The sequence below is a fragment of the Scaptodrosophila lebanonensis genome, unplaced genomic scaffold, assembly GCF_003285725.1.
Source record: "Scaptodrosophila lebanonensis strain 11010-0011.00,11010-0021.00 unplaced genomic scaffold, SlebRS2 tig00000043-arrow-pilon, whole genome shotgun sequence".
Taxonomy (NCBI): Eukaryota; Metazoa; Arthropoda; class Insecta; order Diptera; family Drosophilidae; genus Scaptodrosophila; species Scaptodrosophila lebanonensis.
This window is the reverse complement of record NW_022060545.1, coordinates 7,756,029-7,775,787: the sequence shown is the minus strand read 5'-3', so window position 1 is coordinate 7,775,787 and position 19,759 is coordinate 7,756,029. Positions and strand designations below refer to the sequence as shown.

Genomic DNA, 19,759 nt, shown 5'->3' with positions numbered 1-19,759 from the left:
ATATCCGCCACCCACCCAGACAAGCACCCAACTACCTCTTTTGCTCTTCTTCTCCAGCCCGCCCAGCCATGGCTACCACAGCTTGGCAACTTGTGCACGTTTTCCCACATTTATCAGACGCTCAAATCTTTGCGCTTGCTATCAGCGAACGAAAAGCCCCAGAATGTTCCCATCGGTATGAATATTTGCATATGTGGGCGAGGAACTCGCTCCAATGATATTGCCTCACCATTTTGGCGTTCATAATTAACGCGCTGCCCTCTAGCTCCTCAGGTACTTAGGTGCATACGTTGTGGGGAGTGGTTTATAGAAAATCGAGTCTTCGCAAAGTTTTGAAAGGCCCTGGCAGCATGGCCTAGAGTTTTGTGTCATTATCTGAAGCTCATTAGATGGCGTGTTTCCGTGTTTTCGTTGCTAGGATGATGGCAAACTTTAAATTAAATGTTATATGCTATTCGCGTCTACCACTCGCCATAATATACACTGAAAACAAAGATATTCCACCCTACTCTCAACGAAGCCTAAATCGAAGATCAAAAAATACTTTTGTACCCCTAATTCTGTTTTTACATGGAAGATTGGTTCCAGAAAAAAACGTGTAAAAAAGACAATGATCATATGCAAAAATAGGGAATGGGTTCCTTATCTCTAAAATCTATTAAAATCAGTGAAAAAACAAGGATTTATGTTTATTTTATTAAGTCACATATATAATGTGATAACGACCCATATAATAATGGTTTCTAGCTGTTTGTTATTGATTTATTTTGTGTTATTTTGAATCGTAGTTAATGGAATAAGTCGTGTAACCATATATAAAATATTTAATTTTCTAACCTGTAAAAAAAATCGTGTAAATACAGAATTAAAGGTTCATTTTATTGTTGATTATTTTCTTGCGAATCGGCAAGAATTTTAAGACTTCAAGTAATTTGTTTGAAACCAGTTTTCCCGTAATAACTTTTTGAAATTTGAAATCATACTGGGTGTACAAAACTGCGAATAACTTTGAAAAATTAAGTTAGTTAGTTATAACCAATTTTTGGAGATAGTTGAAGATTACAAAACACCTTCTTTTTTTTTGATTTAATCAATTCAAGTAAAGTCGATTAAGACGACTACTGTACAATGATAAGTAAAAAGCCTTATTTCTCTAGAATTGTCGATACATACGTAGTATTTTTGTTTGTGTGTAGTTAACTGTGACTGCGAGTATCTTACAGATACTCCTCTCACCCAAATACACGTATGTATGGGGCAATTGAACGAACCCTTTGGCCACTTGCTTCAGTCTCATGCGTGTTATTGCCAGGACTGCACTTGACTTTCGCTGGCAGGACTATTAGAAGAGCAGATTGCTGGGGAGTGGATTTTTGACCACCCGCATATTTGCTGGTACCACATATTCTAAAGCTACTAACTAACTCAGTTTGAAAACACCCCTTGCCACTTGTCTGCTGAAATGTTTCGTTTGATGTTTATCTAGTGGGTGTGGGTGTGTGTGGACGTGCGCTGTCTGCGCCATAAAGCCACATGTTGAACCAACAGAAAATTGAAGTGGGTAATGTGTATCCATTAGAAGTACGAGACACACACACATATATATATATATATATACACAGATTCATATGTATATGTAGATACGAAAAGCTTCAAGTTGATGTTGTGGGCAAGGTGTATCTATTAGATACGCGTGCTTTTCACACAACATGTCTCTGTGTGCGTGTGTGTGTTTGCATTTGTGTTTATGCAGCCTTTTATAAAACTCTCTGTGTACAGTTTAGTGGGTGCCGTGGCCATTATATACGTGGCCAGTACTCGTACATACAAGTACATGCATATGTTGGCGTCTTTGAATAGATATTTGCAGTGCTTCGTTAACTGAAAGTGGCAAGCCGCTCGCTAGGGCTCACATTTAATTCAATCGTTAAGCTAATTGACTTTTGGCCGTCTTCTTCTTTTTTTTTTTTGTTGATGAATGCTTATCAGTTTTTGGCGGCTCTTTGACTGCCATTGATAACAGTTATTTCCGCTGGTTCGAATGCGTAAAAAAATCGCTTTATAAATTTGTAATGCTTACAAACCCACACTTTCTGAACCGCTTGTTGTATTAATTAATCAGCCAAGTTGGGAACAACATTTCAATTGTATACATAATTTATATGCCTATGTCAATTTGCTGAGCCTGCAAACTCTACGAATATTCTTAATTAGTGATGAGAGTAAATACGTAGTGTTGTTCTACAGTGGAGGCAAAAGATGTGCCAGTTTGTTTAACAATCACGAGGCTCCCAGCACAAAACTTTCCGCTACGCGAACTTTATCTGGTTGCTCTTTAGTTTTTGGCTATCCGAAACACACAAAAGTTTGGAAAACTTGTTAGAAATTCCTAAAACTTGCCAACAGCAATTCCAATTAAAGGTGCACTGAACATCGGTTAGTCTTTTGGCTGCGGAATGTTACTCCGACAGGTTTGCAGTTTAAATAGGTTTACTGTTACACACAGAATATAAATAAATTAAAAATTGCAAAAAATAAACAAATTGTTAAAATAACAATTGGTCTCAAAGTATTTAATTGTATTAATGTCTATAAATAAATCGCGTAAGATGAAACAAAATAAAATCAATAAATCCGCTTGCTATAATATTTTGAGAAGATTCTGACACTTTAAGAATGTAGAAAATACGAAAAAAAAGTGTTTTTAATTATAAATGTTTAAAACGCCTTTTCTATTAATTTTAAACTTCTTGTTTGAGCATTTAACTCGACATTTAAAGACATAGCTTTTTCCCTTTCTAGCTGATTTGTTTTATTTGAATAAAAATACTTATTTGTAAAAATAATCAAAACAGCTATTGAATTTCCCCATAATTGTATTTCAAATGGCAATTTGCATATTTTAAGATATTGAATTACCAGAATTTTTGCTGATAAAATCAATAATGGCTACAGAATTGCAAAATTTCTTCTCCATACTCGTATTATTCTGAATGTGGCCATTTGCGTATTACTGCGTTTACTTTTTATTTCAGTTATTGCAGCAGGAGTGGTAGAAATCATTTCTTGGATTTGTATGCAAATTTGAAAATAAACATACATATGTATTTATTTATTATTCGGGAGCTGAAATCTTATGTTCATTATTTCGCCTGAAGCTGCCAACTTTACTCTTTATTCTATTTTAAGTGTAATAAAGTGAAAAAGAAAAGATGATGGAACATTTGGTTAGATGAAAAGTAGGTGGCCCCACAGCCGTAAGCTGCTGGTAAATAACTGAAAGCGTTGCTTACTTTTTACCTCAGGAAATGAAGGCTTTAAGTAGTTAGTGTATTAACTGTGTATTCAAAAGAAACGAGGCACAAAGTGAAATCACTCTGTGTGTTATTTCAATTGCAGAAAGCGAGTGTTTCCTTTGAATTTTGTGCTTCAACTTTGCTTTATTCTTTCGCTTAAATATGTATAAATAATAATTAGGTTTGTTTTCCACACTACATTCTACTCGTACTTTGTTTGCCCCCTTCAATAGCTTAATGCTCTTATCACCTAAATTAAAATCTAATCGTGAATGTAAGCTCTCATATTTATGGAATGGGTATGAATATAAATAAGTAGCCATTTGTGATTGTCAATTAGAAACAAGTTGCAATTGGGTTTCTGCGCATCACTAGATTCAAACACGGCCTTTCATATTGGGTCATGTTTTCGTGGTTGTCAGTTGAACTTTGTTTCCATTAGCGCACGTGCCCTGTCAGCTTCTTCTACTCAGTGTCAGATTTAAAGCCCACGGCTGGGTCCCAAATAATGTCCAAATAATAAAAATAAAAATGTATAACTTATAGCTGCGCGACCGTAGCTGATAATGCGTTGCGTAAACAGTCCAAAATGCCATTCCGAAGTGGGCCTAATTTATTGTGCAAATATTTGTGGGTGTGCTTTTACGTTTGGCTTACACACTCTCTAGACTGACAGCTGACATGCTCTTGACTTGCCAGGAATAAAGAAACCCTGCTGGCTGCTGTCTGTGAAACCTTTGCATATATTTATGGCCAGGTTTAAGGGGTAAGGCCTAAACAACCACAGGAATGGAAGGCGGGCGCATAAAAAAAGAAAACAAACCTGATGCTAACTGCATAAAAACCCCATTAATAATTCAGCTAGTGTAAAACTGAGAGCCATTCGCAGTGTCAGCTTGGCCAGGCGCAAATTTTTGCCATTATATGCAAATTTTTGTTGCCCGACAAAATGCCACAAAATGAGCTTCATAAATTTTTAGATGGTGCTTTTTCCTGTTTATTTTATTTTCTTTTTGTCTCGCATTCGGGTATACCCTATAGGGTATTCATAACTTTGTACAGATATTTGCCAGAATGGTCCACAAGTCCATAAATAGCCCATAAGTTGCAGATATTCTTACAAGTTTTGATTGTGCATTAAAAATCGAAAATTAACTTAAAATTTAAAATTAAAAGGAACTATGTGCACATACGATAATACAAGCATAATTATACTTACAATAAAAAAGAAATATTAAGTGTTTGTTAAACTATTTTGTTACCTTTCTCTATCGAATTAATACAAATTATGATTACCATTATTTTTAACCAACAAAATAGATTTGCACATCGATTAGTTTTTTATTTAGCAAATCAAAGGAAAATAGATGTAAAGAATATTATTAAAGGTTGTAATGATATATGCACATGCGTATGAAACTATAAATTTAAATCATATTTAAATCAAAATCACTTCCATACAGTGCGTTACTTAGGCTATCTTGGCATTCTTTTAAAATGTTTCATTCAATTGGGACTCGGATTGTGGGTAAAATTGTGGGTCTATGAGGGCCGAGTGCTGATTAATTAACGATATCACATATGGAAGCAATACTTGTATGAACTCAATATAAACATATTTAATAATACAACTACCTTGTTCCATATGCTGGTTTCTTTTAATTTTTGTAGGTGATAGTTTGGAAGCTTTTTACAAGTATTATGCTCGATATTATTAGTCGCCCTATTTAAATTAGAAACGTAGGTGAATTTACACTCAAATCGACTAGCGACTTTAGCTTTCATCGGGAAAAATTGTGTTGAATTTGCTTTGACAGGGCATTTCAACTTCAGCGAAGTTTCCTTTCCTTTCATTTTTCCATTTGCTTACTGTTTTGTTTTTGTTGTATTTCATTTTCTTTAAGCCACTGAATTATGTCGTTTTCATATTCTTAAAGTAGACAAGCTAAGCTTGTGGTCTTTTATTTTTTCCACTGCTCCTTTTCTAATTAACCAGCATCACCCTCGTCCTTGTCATCCTCATCATCCTGGTGTCTGTCGTCGCACGTTTTTTTTGGAGATAAGCATCGGGGCGTGCGCTTTTGGGCTTTGAACTCTGTCCTGCCTTGAGTTGCGCTTTTTGGGGCAGCGGCTTAAAGGAGGCGCAAGTTTGAAGTCTCTGTATAACTTGAACAAAATTTATTATGCTCCTTGAAAGGCATCGGCCTGCAAGGTCATCAGTTGCTTGAAATTTCACATGTCTCGTCCTGCAAATTATCACACACATCCCCACATACACCCACTCACATCGCTTTATATGCCAGAGCTGAACTGAAAGTCGCTTCTTCGGACATAAACCATGTATAAATTTTTTACTCTTAAGATTTTTCTGAAGGCGCTGCTGTCTGCTTTTTTGAGCCTTTTAGCTGCTCTTGAAAGTGAATTATTTTCTTTGCATTTTGGCGAATTTTTTTATGCCCGTCTGCGCCAGAAAGAGCAGTCAGAAAAGCATGTTGGACTTATACTTGAATGAATGAGGAGGTCTTTTGTGGAATTTTTATGGGGTTTTTTCTGCTAGTTTCAAATACAGCACACCTTGGAGAGCAGGCAAATGAAGTCTGACATATTGCCAGAAAAGTTATTCTCCAATGCCACAACAGAATTATGTTGGCCACGTCTTCGTTTACTTGCAGCATGCGGCGGCAAGTTGCAAAAGTTGTGTGTGCCCTGTAATCATCGCCAGCGCCATCACCATCGTCATCATCATCATTATCATCACCACTATCATCAACACGCTACTAATGAGTAATTATTTTGAGTGAGTAATGCAATTACTCAAGCGTTTTTTATGTGCGCTGCTCTACTCAATTTGCTATTGCATAAATAAAGCTCTCCGACTACTCTAGTTATTAAGTAATTCCATTGCCCCGTTCTCCTTCTATGCTGCTTGTGCAGCATTTTCCTGTCACGCACACACGCATGAAATGTATCCTGTCTTGCTGTACCCCCACCCCACCCCCTTACTTATCTCCTGTTTAGCCCGCACTGACAGCTTCATTTCGCGCTATTATTCCAGCTTTTACATTAAACGCTACATTGCCAGTTTTACAACAGTTTAACGCTTCAATTTGCCAGAAGCCATCAACGTGGTTCTATCGCTATCTCTTTTTCTATATCCATCGCTTTCCATGGCCCTTTTATTCCGCCTGCATGTCATATTGACAGCTTGAAATTGGCTCTTCGGTGTCAATATTCATATTGAAATGCTGCTTTTAGGCAGCCAAGCCTGAAAATGTATCCATATGTGGGAAAAATGTTTAATTGAAATATGTAGTTATCGACATTTTCCGGTAGCTTATGCAATTTTCAAGCACCTGTGCTGTGCAGGAAGAACAATGTTTGTCCATCTTCTTATCGTCCCGTTTTGTAATTATGCATATTAATTTGGTAAAGTCCCTGTGGAAGTTTATCTGATATGCAAAGTAGTTAATTATGCAAAAGTTTCCAAGTTTAATTAAACGCAGGCAAGCAATCATATTTGTTTCATTTCGAATAATATTTCTATACAAAAGAATTGCAAGATTATGAATACAAGCTCTGAAAATAAAACGCTACAAATTAGTTGTAGTAGTTTATAAATTTAAATAGCAATAACATCTTGTGTCGTGAAACAAATCCACAATACTAAGAATATTTTCCTAATGTATAAGGAAAAGTATTTCAGAAAACACAACTCGCTTTTGGAAAGAAATTTTCTAAATAGCGCCAAATACACCTTAGTGTTTGTTATATTTCATATAGAAAGTAACGAAAGTAATAAAATTTGTAAAAACTGTAATCGTGCAAGTGGATGCACATTTTATTAAGCATTTCAGAATTGAAATAACCCAGAATAATTTAATACAAAAACTTAAGCCATCAAGACGAAAAGAAATTTTGATAGCATTTTTTAATTGAAAACTAGTAGAGCGCTTAAGTTACGACCGTTCAACTCTTAGGTATTGAGTTACACAGTAAAGCGATTTTATTTAAAATGAATATTCCTAAAAATACCAACATTAGTAAAAAAAGATTATAGATTATAGTTTAAATATTTCAATAATCGATCCTTGGTTATTTAAAAAATAGGCGTGGATATGGTTTGCAATAAAATTGCCTTAAATATATAGCTAAGGCAAGTCCCAGCTGTTATGATTCAAAAGTACTTAGTGTTCATACGTATATATCGATTCGTCACTTTATGCTGATGGTATATAGTATCTGTAACATGGGCTCTGCTATACCTTCTTCTACCTGTTATTTATAGATGATGTTTAAACATTTTACTACACTCTTTAACGCTTAAGCTTTTACCGATCAATTCAGGTTTACAGGACTGTTAGAGTTCAGAGAGTAATTGGCCAATTATCTCAACATAGCGGATTTGTCTATTGTTCTGCACTGTTCTGTTCGCTTGACATTTCAGCAAACTACCTTGCCTGTTGGCACATATGTATATAAATAACTGGATAGTAATGGAATTATAATTGTTTGCTTTGTCATTGATATCGTGGCTGTCATAGCATTTAGTCAACAAATTTCAGAATAAACTAATAGGGTAGACAGAGCTAAGCTATAACGTGCTGCAACATTTGCACCTGCAACACGAGTTTGTACTTTATGGCTGCCATGTCAGCAATTGTCAGAATGTATTTTACAAAACTAACTTGCATGCCACTTAATCCAACCACAACAGAGCACGCTTGAACTCCTCCCCCTCTTTATCATGCTCTCTCTTTCTCTTATTGCAATTACAGCGTAATCATCTTACATTTTAGATGACTGTGTGTGTGTGTGTGTGTGTCTGATTTAATCAACAGCATTCCACCTGACCATACGTGTTTGCTCGCCTCTAGCTGGGCTGCCTTGGAAAGCGTCAGCCTTTAATTAGATGTGTTCGAAAAATGCAATTAATTTGGCATTAAAACGCATTTCCATTATCGAAATTGGATAAACGCGCGTACACACACACACATGCACACACATATACACATTTACGTATAAGGAGCTGCCGCAGGTCGTATACGCAATGCACTGTTACGTATACGCCATGTGGGTCCGGCTGTGACGCAGTGAGAATAATTCAAATGAATTTAACTAAAATGCTATTTAATTCCCAAAATGTGCATTTTGTTGTGTCATACTACAAAATAAGCTATAAAACATATTTACCAGACCGTTATATAAATAGCACATGGCATTAAACACCATACCATACCATATTTACTACTATATCCTTACAAACGCGCAGGCAAACATACATTGCCGAAAAGCCGTATAAATAGCTAGACTCCGTCTCTGTTCACTTTTGAGCTCTCTGGCCATCTAAGGGGGTGGCTTCTACCCTTGCCCTCCACACAAACGCATATGTATATGGCTCATCTGTGTATATGGGGCACAAATTGTTGTCCATTTTGGCAAAATGTGTGTGTGTGTGTGTGCCTGTGTGCTCTGAAGTCCGTAGTGTGTGCCTGACTGTGTTTAACTCTAAGCCTGAAATTCAAATGACTTAAATGCTCGTCTCTAGTTGTCTTTCTCAGTCTGAATTTTTCTTATCCATGGCTCGGACGACTTTCTAATGGCCCTCGAGCACATTCAGTTTTTTCTTGCTCTTTTAGATTTTCCATTTTGCGAAATTTGCTTTCAAGTTTGTTGCTCTCATAAAGAACACAAAATTCTATTTCCATAGCCGCCCGTCCTTTCATATCTATTTGTCTATATATCTTGGCATATCTGTGAAACACGCGCAATACGTGCGTTAATTTTAGTTAGTTCTGTCTGCTCTGCTCTCATTTCTTCTTTATCTATTTCCAACGTGTCTGATTTTTTTTTTTGTATTTCTGTTCTATGTATAGTATGTATATAAAAACATTTCTGTCATTACGCTTATATTTTTGTGATAGTCGCTTCTGTCTGCAGCTCGCTATTTGTTTCAGCCATTTTATTGCAGCTCATTTTTACTAAATGTTTATTGACAGAAAAGCTTTCAATACCCTTCCAGAGCTGAAGCATATTGTCTTCGATAAGATGTACATGTATATCTAAAGGAAATGACAATTTTTGTCGCCATAATTCACAAAGAAATCTATGCAGAATTAAAAAAGAGACACAATTTATATTTATTTATCTTTTAAGTTGAAATTATAACGTTATGTTATTAAATATCCTTATTTTATTTCATAATATTATATGATAATATAAATCATAGTTTTCGTATTTGTATTGACAGAACTATTTGTTGATTTTCTAAATAAATAAAATAAAAAGTATTACACTTCATCAATGAAAGACGAAAAAAAGTGAAATGAAATCTCTCTCGTTCAAGAGAGTACAGTTTTATCTTCTACTACTTACAATTCTACGCATTATTTAAAATCTTTTAAGGGGACTGTGTGAATGAAAATAAAACCGAAAGTGATATAAGACTCGGTTTGATTATGTCAAATATCAGCAACATTTTTGTATTAATAATCATTTGAACAAATGAACAAAAAATATGAATTGCATGAATTAATTTTTTTTTAATTATTTCAATCTTATGCTTAGCTTTTAAAAGAAATTTAAAATGACACTTCAATTCAATGCAAAAATCATGCATTAGAAATGTCTGTTCGTAATAAATATTGCTAGACGTCACAACATGACTCAGAACATAATAAAAACATGTTTCCCTCGCTCCTCAAAATGTGTTATCTCGGATAGATTTCTTGAATGATAGTGAATCATCGCTACTGGGAAGGGCAATAGAAATTGCCAATGAGCAATTATTTAAATTTCAGCATTTTCATTTTTTAGATTTTATTCGCATTGCATCGAAAGACTTTCAAGCAGCGGTATTTCAAGCGTATCGAATATTCTAAATGAGAAATTTACATACTCTCTATGTATCTTATACATTTTCTCAGAAAGAATTTTGCTTTTAGCTTTCAGGTTGTTTATTTATTGGCTTTCTCTGCAGGCTGTGCTTTATTTTCTCTGCTTTTTATTTGTATAAATTTATTAACCGGCGTGCATGTAGTTTTTAGTATTTGTGTATCGCATTTTTGTATTTTTATTTAGTCAATTTCTTGAAAGTTTTCTAAACATTCACCTACAAGTATGAGTATATACATAATACGTACATATGTTTGTGCACAATTTATATGTGCCCGCAAGCTGCAATTCTAGATTTGTTCGCTTATCGCTTCGTGTCGCAGACAATAAACCTCACGTTCAGAGGGCAAGTTTATGACTCACTTGCCACAGCATCATTCAGAAATAATAAATTGCAATAAAATGAGAGAGCGCCAAATAATGAAATGCAATAAAAAGCAAATACTAGACTAGAGATAGACGGGGAGTTTGTAAAATACAGTTAGTAGTTAAGGTTAGTACTGTGTATATTGCCCATATTATGACAAAGTTTTTATGAGCTACAAATTCGTGTGTGGTTAACTACAGTTCTAATATGACTAACATATGTATGTGTTTTTAAATTGTTGAGCATAAAATTTGTATAAGTCTGCATTTCTTTTTAATATCTTGCGCAATGGTTATTTGATGTTATTTGTGGTGCAAGGAAAGCATCAGAAGGACAGTACTAATGCGTGTTTGGTAGTTATGAGGATTATAAAATAAAATATATTTAAGTCTCGTATATACAAGTATTTGCTGACTTAAAGAAGCGACAATTGTCTGGAACACAAGAAACATTCTACATTTTTAATATTTAAATTGCGCTGCAAAATTTTACTGTTATTTTTATCGATACTGTTGGTAGTTGAAAGATTAGGCGCAGTTGAAATCGGCTTAAATTTTGAAGATACATACGAGAAGCTTTAAAATAAAAATACACATGAAACTATACTTGTAATTATAAATTGGTTTTAAATTGTGGGGTTAACTTGTGGTACAAAATCTTAAAATCCACTGCCAAATGTCCAAAACAACGTATTTTGGTTTTAAAAAAGGTATTCATTTAAAGCTAGAAGTCAACATTATTAAGAAGGGTGTGACCTTTTTCTTAGATTAACAGCACAACGCAAACCAAAAAAAAAAAAACAATTTTAGTCTACAAGTAAGACAATAGTAAAGATATCTTCTACCCCAACAAAATAGTTTTCATATAAATGCTTGACATCCTCTCATAAACACACGATAGTAGTTGACGTAACCAAATGAATACAAATCCCTTCCCATTGACGGTATCTAATTTAGAGAAAAAATGCTTAACATCCTTGCCAACAAGCACTCAAAGGGGGCAACAACAACAAACTTGACAACGCGCTCCTCCGCTCGTTCATTCGCTTGACATGCGCCTCAAATGCCGCAACATTATGCAAAATGCACATTGTCTTCTACAGGCAGACAAGCGATGTCGAGGGCTGCCAACAATCCGCCGGCTCGGGTAGGCAGTTATGTGGAGGGAGGAGGGGGAGGGCGGCACAACCTCGATTATATGCCAGGCTGCTGCTTACACTTTCACATTTAGTGTGTTGTCATTGTTATTGCTAAGAGCTGCTGTGTGGCGTCACCGTTGCCCATTTACCTTTTGTCCACTTGCCTCGTTTGTTATTCCGCCTCCTCCTTCTTCTTTTTGTGACAGTTATTGTGCACAGCTAGAGATGGACAAAAAATCACAGTTCTGAGAGAAAAGGAGGTAACATAATATTTAAAATTTGAAAATAGAAACAATACTTGCAGTAGTATTTTAATCCAATAAAAGGTGCAAAGCAACACACATATTTAAACAAATAAACGGTAAAATTTTTTACAGAAAAATATTACGTTAAATATTACAAACAAAAGAGATAATCCCACAGCTGGTTGAAATCTTTACTTGCCTACCCAATTATGAAACCAATTACTTTTTCTTATAGTTGCCAAGTATATGTATGTATATATATTCAAATTTTTAATATTTCATGCAACTAACTGTATATTTTTGACTTGACAAGTAAATTTGCTCATTAATTATGTGTATATGCAGCATTTTTCGCCTCAAAAAACCAAATAAATGCCGGCTACAAATACAAAGATGTAAAAAGATTTATATATATTTATGTAGATATATATTTTAGCCGGCATAATTTTTGCTGTTCTTTTGATTTAGATACCACAAACAATTTTTGAATATTCCAATGTATTTTGTATTTAAGTCTACTGATTTATAGCAACGAATAATTGAAAGACATTTTTGAATGTTTCTTTGTTCTTCTTCTACATATGCATATTCCTGATCGATCGACCCATGCTTGTTTCTTTTCAAATTTTGAAAAGTTCTCCTTTGCATATTTTGTTTGTCTCCAATAAAAGTTTTTCTGCTGATGTTAATATCGAACAAATTTATAAAATTAAATGTAACAAAAAGTTTGTTATATACAGCATTTTTAATTGCTTTATGAATAAATGAGACTCGTCGGCTTAGAATTACCCATTTAATTTTTTCACTTTATTGAAACTCTAAGTCTGCCTGAGCGTATAAACTTACAATGATGAACATTCTCTTGCAGCTACTCGTATGACATTTTGAATCTTTTTAAGGCGTCCTGACAGTTGTTTGATTTGCGCTTCCTGGGTCACCAAAATCTTATGGCAGTGTAGTCCTTCCTTGCATCTATAGGACGCACTTACATCTATGTGTATATACAATGGAATATTTACAATATTTTAGATTAAATATGAAAAAATTTTTATGATATTATATATTTTATATATATTTTACACAAGGGATCTCGTGGGGAGATCCTTTGGGTGGCACTTCTTCAGTCTTTTCTTCCTGGGTCTGGGGAGCAGCGGTCTCGCTAGTGCGTTGGGGTTCCTTTACATACTTGTATGAACTGCAAAAACTACACTATGTTTTCTGCATTCTAATTTTGTCAATGGGACACCGACTGATTTATTTTCCAATGCATATATGCATTCTCTCATGATTCTCATGTTGCATTTAGTTTAGTGTCTTAATAAGGTTTCCTGATTAATACTGATATATATATGTAGACGCATAGGTAGTAGTAGGAAATGTTAGCCACAATTTGTTCGTAACTTAGAATGATGTTGATATTTCCTAAAAATTCAGCACGAATGAAGGCACGACTTCTGCTCAACTCTAGCTTGAGTGGCTCACGACTACGAAGAAACAGCAGCAGCAGCCAAAGCAACACAACAACCACAAAAAACAACAATAATTTCTACAAGAGCAGTTGCTGGCGCCCTCGGCACCACGCACGTGGTCACATTGTTGAGCACATTATGAAGATATTCCTGCGACATGTTGCCGCATTGTGCGTGGCAAATGAGGGAAGACAACCAGCAAAGACAACGCCCCGCACAAATGTGAGCGGAACGCAGGACTCTTTGTTGTTTGCGCTGCTCAGCCGCTGATAACCAACGGCTTTTGGCTTGCCTTTAAAGTTGGCCCCCGAACACGAATTAAGTTTAAATGATTTGTACAAGTGTCGCGGAGGTGCCTCGGAATGCTGCGCCAGTTGCTGCCACAGCAGCAGGTGTAATTTATGAAATTTAATTTTCATTTGAGCAGAGACAGCAGTTTTCTTGTAAGCGGCTGTGATTTCAATTTACTTCCACCGGCTGCTGTTGTCGGACAGTTCTCTGGCAGTTGCTGCTGTTACTGCTGCCTGGTTGTTTGTTTGCCTGCTCTGCTGTCATAAAAACTTTTGCCATTTGGTCACACACACCCACACATACAACAGACCTTTTACATGCGGGCCGCAGGCCAAAGCTTTTCGTTAAGTTCGTTAAAGTATACTTTAAGGCGTTGCCTTTGCTCGCCCAGCTTAGAATTTATGGCCAGCTTGCCCAACTTTTTGTTTGCCTCTTCAAATGAACATTTAATCATTTGATGTATATTGACGAGCGACCGCTTTTGGTCATTAGTTGAGCAAAACCTTAGTGCAATATTGGCGAAAATAAAAACTTGATTTTGGGGCAAGTGCTTGCAATGAAAAAGTTTCCCGAGTTCAAGTCTTGAGTGGGCGCCCGTTCAAGAATCGCGGCTGCATGTTGTAGCTGTCATAATGATCTGTCAAAATGTCATCGTCTGACAGGCTCACGAGCACCATCAATAATGAAAGTTTGTACAAGCTCGTGGGAAAAACAAATCACAACTCTAACCGCGAAAAACAAAAACGGAACAGTGATTTATGACGGTTTGGCCGTCGTTGTAAGGGGTTAGAGCAGTGCCCTTGGCGCTCATAATTTATGAGCTGTTTTGAATTGGCTTTCGCTACAATCAGCGTTGCCAATGCCATTTCAATTCGCTATTTAAAATTCAATTTCTCAAGGCATCCCCTCTATTGCTGCCGTGCTCCGGTATGTATTTTTCAATATAAATTGCCATGCTGAATTATTGAAACGCTTGATTGAGCTCGAGCGTAAAATCCAATCAGTAAACACACCCACACAACATTGTACAGGCTGATAGCTAGACACACGCACACACTCAGCCACAGCTGTATACACATGCCCTAAAATTATGCAATGGTTTTTTTTCATATTCTGCTTACATATATTCATACACACACATATATATATACATACATACATATATATCTAGTATGTAGTCACGACTCAGTTCTAGAGTCGGCAGCTGGGCAAATGGCAAGGTAAACAGTAACAGTCTCGATTTCATTTTCAACTCCCAAAGCGAGAACAGGACATGAAACATACAAAAAAAGAAAAAAACAAAGTGTAAGCCGCAGATGAAATACGCTTGAAATGGAAGTCTTGTGAGTTCCAATTGAAGCATTCGGTTTTGAGAAATCATTTTCTTGCAATTCTGTTCAATTTATTCATTCAGTCAACTGAATCATAGCTATTGCGTATATTTTTGCTGTTAAATGAGGTAAATGTGTACAATTTAAAGCCAAGTACTTGACATTATTTTATAGTCATTGCGCTATCTACTTACGATATAGACCTCCGTTTGTGTTTGACTTTATTTTTTTGAGAGAAAAGAGAAAAGCTAAGAAATGTATCCCCAATGGGTCAACAAATTTTCAGTATTTTGTATTATATTTCTTGATTTAATATTATTAAACATTTATTTGCGTTTTACTCATTTTTTATGTTGTAGTTTTAACACATTTTACAACTATTTAAAAATGATTTTTATTTGGCTGTGAATTGTAGTGTAACTGGCCGGAGCTTGCAGGTAAAATTCCCCAATGTGTTTTACGTATTATTAAAAGTTTGAATAAAGGCTTTCTTGTCTAAAGGATCCCCCTATCGGTACGCGGACAGTATATGCCTATTATAGATAAAAATAGTTGCCATTAATTACAGTCAAGTAATTAATTTAAACCAAAATGTTTCCAATATTTGTTCGGGAATATTTATTTTCAAAATGAAACAGATGGGGTATATTAAAATGAGTTGAAGTATTTATCTAATTGAAAACATATATGAATTAGGTATTTTAATATACAATCATTTTATTCGTTTCTATTTGCGAATATGAACAGCAAATTATTTGATTGATTTGAATGCGACTAAAATTTATTAAATGCACTTTCAATATGAACAACTTACTGAAATCGCTGATATGCTTTCAATTTAAGTGAATTACAAAACTTAAACAGTTGTGGAGCCTTTGGCGCCGCTTTGACTTCTGCGTGTTTTTCTGATAGCTCATACGCCGTGTTGGTCCCATCCAAATGGCGGCAAAAATGGGAAAGAGCATAAAAAGTAGTACAGGTTGTGCGGCTCCATTCAAACAATAACTGTATTTACGCATGCCGTTTTCCATTTTCTGAGCCGCCCTTTTGCTTCGGATCGTCTGCTGTGTGCTTCGCTATTCGTTATGTGGAGCACGTGATTTCGCAGGGGAGCATTTTAACTTAATTAGGTACAGCTATAGTATAGGAGTAACAAGGAAGGAGCAAGGATGGCACACACCCACCAACACACGAACACACAAATGTAAACACCGCCACATTGACGCTGTCTTTGTTTTTCATCCTCTGGCTCTTGCTGCCTATGTTGCTTATAATTTTTGTTTTATATTTTCGGCGAGTACTTTCGACATATTTTGCTTGATGGCTGCGGCAAAGGTGTTCCCATAAGATCTATGGTCTTTTTAAGCCACAATCAATAAGGTGAAATAATGTTAATAGGGCCATTAATGTTAATTTGCACTTACACCTTCACGCAAATGTCTTACTCATCAGCTTCTCCCTATTGTCTTTCACTTTTCAGCACCTGCGACCTGGCCACAGAACTTATGCGTCCTCGACGAGTGACGATGACAGCGGGAGGAGGAAGCAGCCACCAATTGGAGGTAAGCAGCAAACAAGTGATTGTGCTTTTGTTTTTGCTTTTTCGGTTCGGGCTTACCATATTTACTGAAGTATGTACGTGCGTTTCTACTTGAAAATTGTTGGTTCTTTTGTATGATTGCTTTGTACGCAAAATACAAAATACTGCCTCATTGCTACAACCTCAACTATTTGGTATTGGTTTGTTATCCATTTGAGCTCGGTATTTTGCAGACCAAGAAATAAAAGAAGAAGAAGGTGAAACAAAGGCAGAAATGCCTGAAGAAATTGTGAAATGTGAAGAAAATAGGCCTAGCGAGTTGAAGCATGAAACCAAAGAAACAAACAAGCAATGCGAAATCAAATCCGAGCAAAAGAAATCAGAGCATGAAATATGCAAAGTGAGGCAAACTCAAAGTATTTCAAAGGATAGGAAAGGTGAGTGTCTCCACCCCAGCGATCCCTTGAGTATGCAATTCGTGCCTTTGATATTCATTCCGCTTTAACAGATGCTAAAAGCGATGGCAGCCTTGACTTTGGTGGCTCTCTCATAGAAAAAAGGGCAAAATGTTTCATGAAAGAATATAGAGCTAAATATGGTGAGTTTATATGTTCAGAGAACATTGAAAAATAAAGCACTTTGACTTAGGATTTAGGAACATTTTTCTTAATTGTTTTGTATTTAAAAAGAATATAAAAAAGTCCGGATTATTTTGGTGATAGTTGCTAGCTTAAAACTTCGTAAAAACGCCTTTTTATATTAGTTTGACGTTAATAGTTTTTTCGTTAGTAAACTTTCTTTTTTGTATATTTGTATTGTTTAAAAAAGTGTAACCTTTACTCATTTTTAATGAAGTCATCTTTTTGCCATTCTAAAATTTTATTGAAAAAGTATTAATGCCGTTTCTTGTTTTATTAGTAATAATTTATTTGCCAGAAATAATTTATCCGTACATATTTTCCACCATATAAAATGGCCATTAGTGGCAGATTTAGCCAAATGATTTGTGGCTTATAATCGGGCGGATAAACATACCTGCATTGTGGTTGCCTTTCTCATGTCAAACACATGGCTAGTCTTTTTATGCGAGTTAAATCCCGCATGTCCAAATTATCTCCCCCTTATTTCTTTCAAAGCCGCTTGGCGAATGACCTTCGATTTTGTGGCCCTCTTTGGGCGCCATGCCAATGGAAATTTTTGCCAATTAACACGCATGAAATAGTTGGCAGGCTGGGTTCTGTGCGGCTTGGTGATTGAATAAATATAATATGTGTATTATGAATCGTAAATAATTAATTGACAGCTGCCACAGATCGTTAAATAACTCGCAAATTTATTTACCATAATTGTTTAATTTTTTACAAACATATTTTGAACATTTATGTAGCGCATAAATTGTGCAGTTTATGTTTTAAAATATGCATCGGAAAATATAGCGATAGAGAAGCTATTAGAGCGTCTACTTGTAAGTACTTTGGATATGTTTTGGCTTTACAAATAACTAGTGGCTAGGCTTTAGTTTAAGTATTTAATATAAGTATGTGTATATAATGTTTATGCTTATCCTTATACCCACACCCAAAAGTCGTTGCACCTATGTATATATTGAGCATTCTTAACTTCTCACAACTTGTCGTCGAGACTGTCATAGAGCTCCGAATCGGGAGGCAAGTCTGCTGGCTGTTGTTTTTGCTGTTGTTGTTGCGCTAATCGTTCCGGATCCTTAAGCGGATCGTACACCTCGAATTCCTCGAATTCAATGTCATCGTATTTACGTTTCTCGAACAAACTCTTGTCATTGGCCACGTACTGACGCACCACACTCTTGTCCACAATGGAGGCGCTGCTGCTGGCATTACTCAGCCTGCGCTCGTGCTGATGAATCTCTACGGGCACAATGATTTGTGCTCTGTTCATAATTTCCGGCTGCTTGACAACTTTCGTTGTGGACGTGGACGTGGTCGTGGACGTGGCCGTGGTGGTCGTTGTTGTGTTCCCAAAACTTAGTCGCTCCGTTTTGGGCTCGACTTGGACTTCGGTGTATTGTTTTCCAATTTTCTGCGCTTGTGCCCACTGATTGCCATTGGGCGTGCTTGGTGTACCAATGGCTTTACTTACAATTCCCCCGGGAGGGAGTTGCTGTTGGGACTGCGGCTGGGATTGGTGTGCCTGCTGCTTGGCCATTGTGTAGGCCAAGTCAACATTTTTATTGCGGCAAATTTTGCCGCTGCCATTGTTGATTATGTTGTTGGAATTATCAGCAATCGTAGCCCTCACATCAAGGCTTATGTTCATGGCCTGACTTTGATATGTTGCTGTCGTTTTTTCCGCCTGCTTATCAGCGTCATGTTGGCCATTAAAGTTTTCACATTTGTTGAGCTGAGCCTCGACAGGCGCCACTGTCGTCGCTTCCCTAAGCACATTGATGTGATTATTTACTGTCACTTGTCGTGCCTGATCCTGCAACGCCTTCTCCTCCTGCCCATCGCTCATGCCCTTTGTCGTACTCTGGCTGTTTATTGTCAAGTTAGAGTCATGTGTATGCGTCTGATTACCCTCAAAGTGATGCACCATTTTACGAACGACTTCCGCTTCCGCAGGCATGGACAGCGACTCAGATGCGCCGGCCAACTCGAGGCGACTGCTGCAACTGTTTGACTTGACCAACTTGAATTTTATGCCTAAGATGGGTGGGTTATTCAGTTGTCTTAGTGTCGCAAATTATGTTATTGAAGCACTCACCTTGATAAGAATCCTCTGCCGTCGTCCTTTGCGTCGTCTGCAACTGATGGTCGCAGGTTTGACTTGGCAGACACACATTGCAGGCCTCGATTTGACGCACCCGTGTGCGTGTATTCGACAATGTCGAGTTCTTCTGCTTTGACTGCGCTGTCGCAGCAAGCGCTTCAGCATGCGCCGTGCGCTCCAGCACACGACCTCCATAGTAGGTCACTGTGGAGCCACATTCGCGTATTTTGGCCAGCACGTCCTGTGCGAGTAAAAAAAAAAATCGTTAGCTGGCTGGCCCAAAAAATAAATGTGCGACCATCAAGTGTTAATGGTTCATAAAGTTCTGAGCACATATGTATGTATATATGTAACGTTTATGCGATGGAATATTTGTGAACATGCGCTGTTTTTGATATACGAGTATGAACAAAGTAAATAGCTGATATAGAAAGCCAAAAACT

At 36.6% G+C, this 19,759-nt stretch overlaps 1 protein-coding gene across 3 annotated transcripts in view; it reads left to right on the top strand.

Annotated features, from left to right (window-relative positions):
* Window positions 1–19,759, top strand: part of LOC115622684 (calcium uniporter protein, mitochondrial) — a 70,402-nt gene that overhangs the window by 8,253 nt on the left and 42,390 nt on the right. For all 3 annotated transcript variants that reach the window (XM_030516708.1, XM_030516707.1, XM_030516709.1), the window contains one exon: window positions 16,509–16,590. In XM_030516708.1, the coding sequence (XP_030372568.1) occupies window positions 16,509–16,590 (82 nt within the window). The remainder of the gene's footprint in view (window positions 1–16,508; window positions 16,591–19,759) is intronic.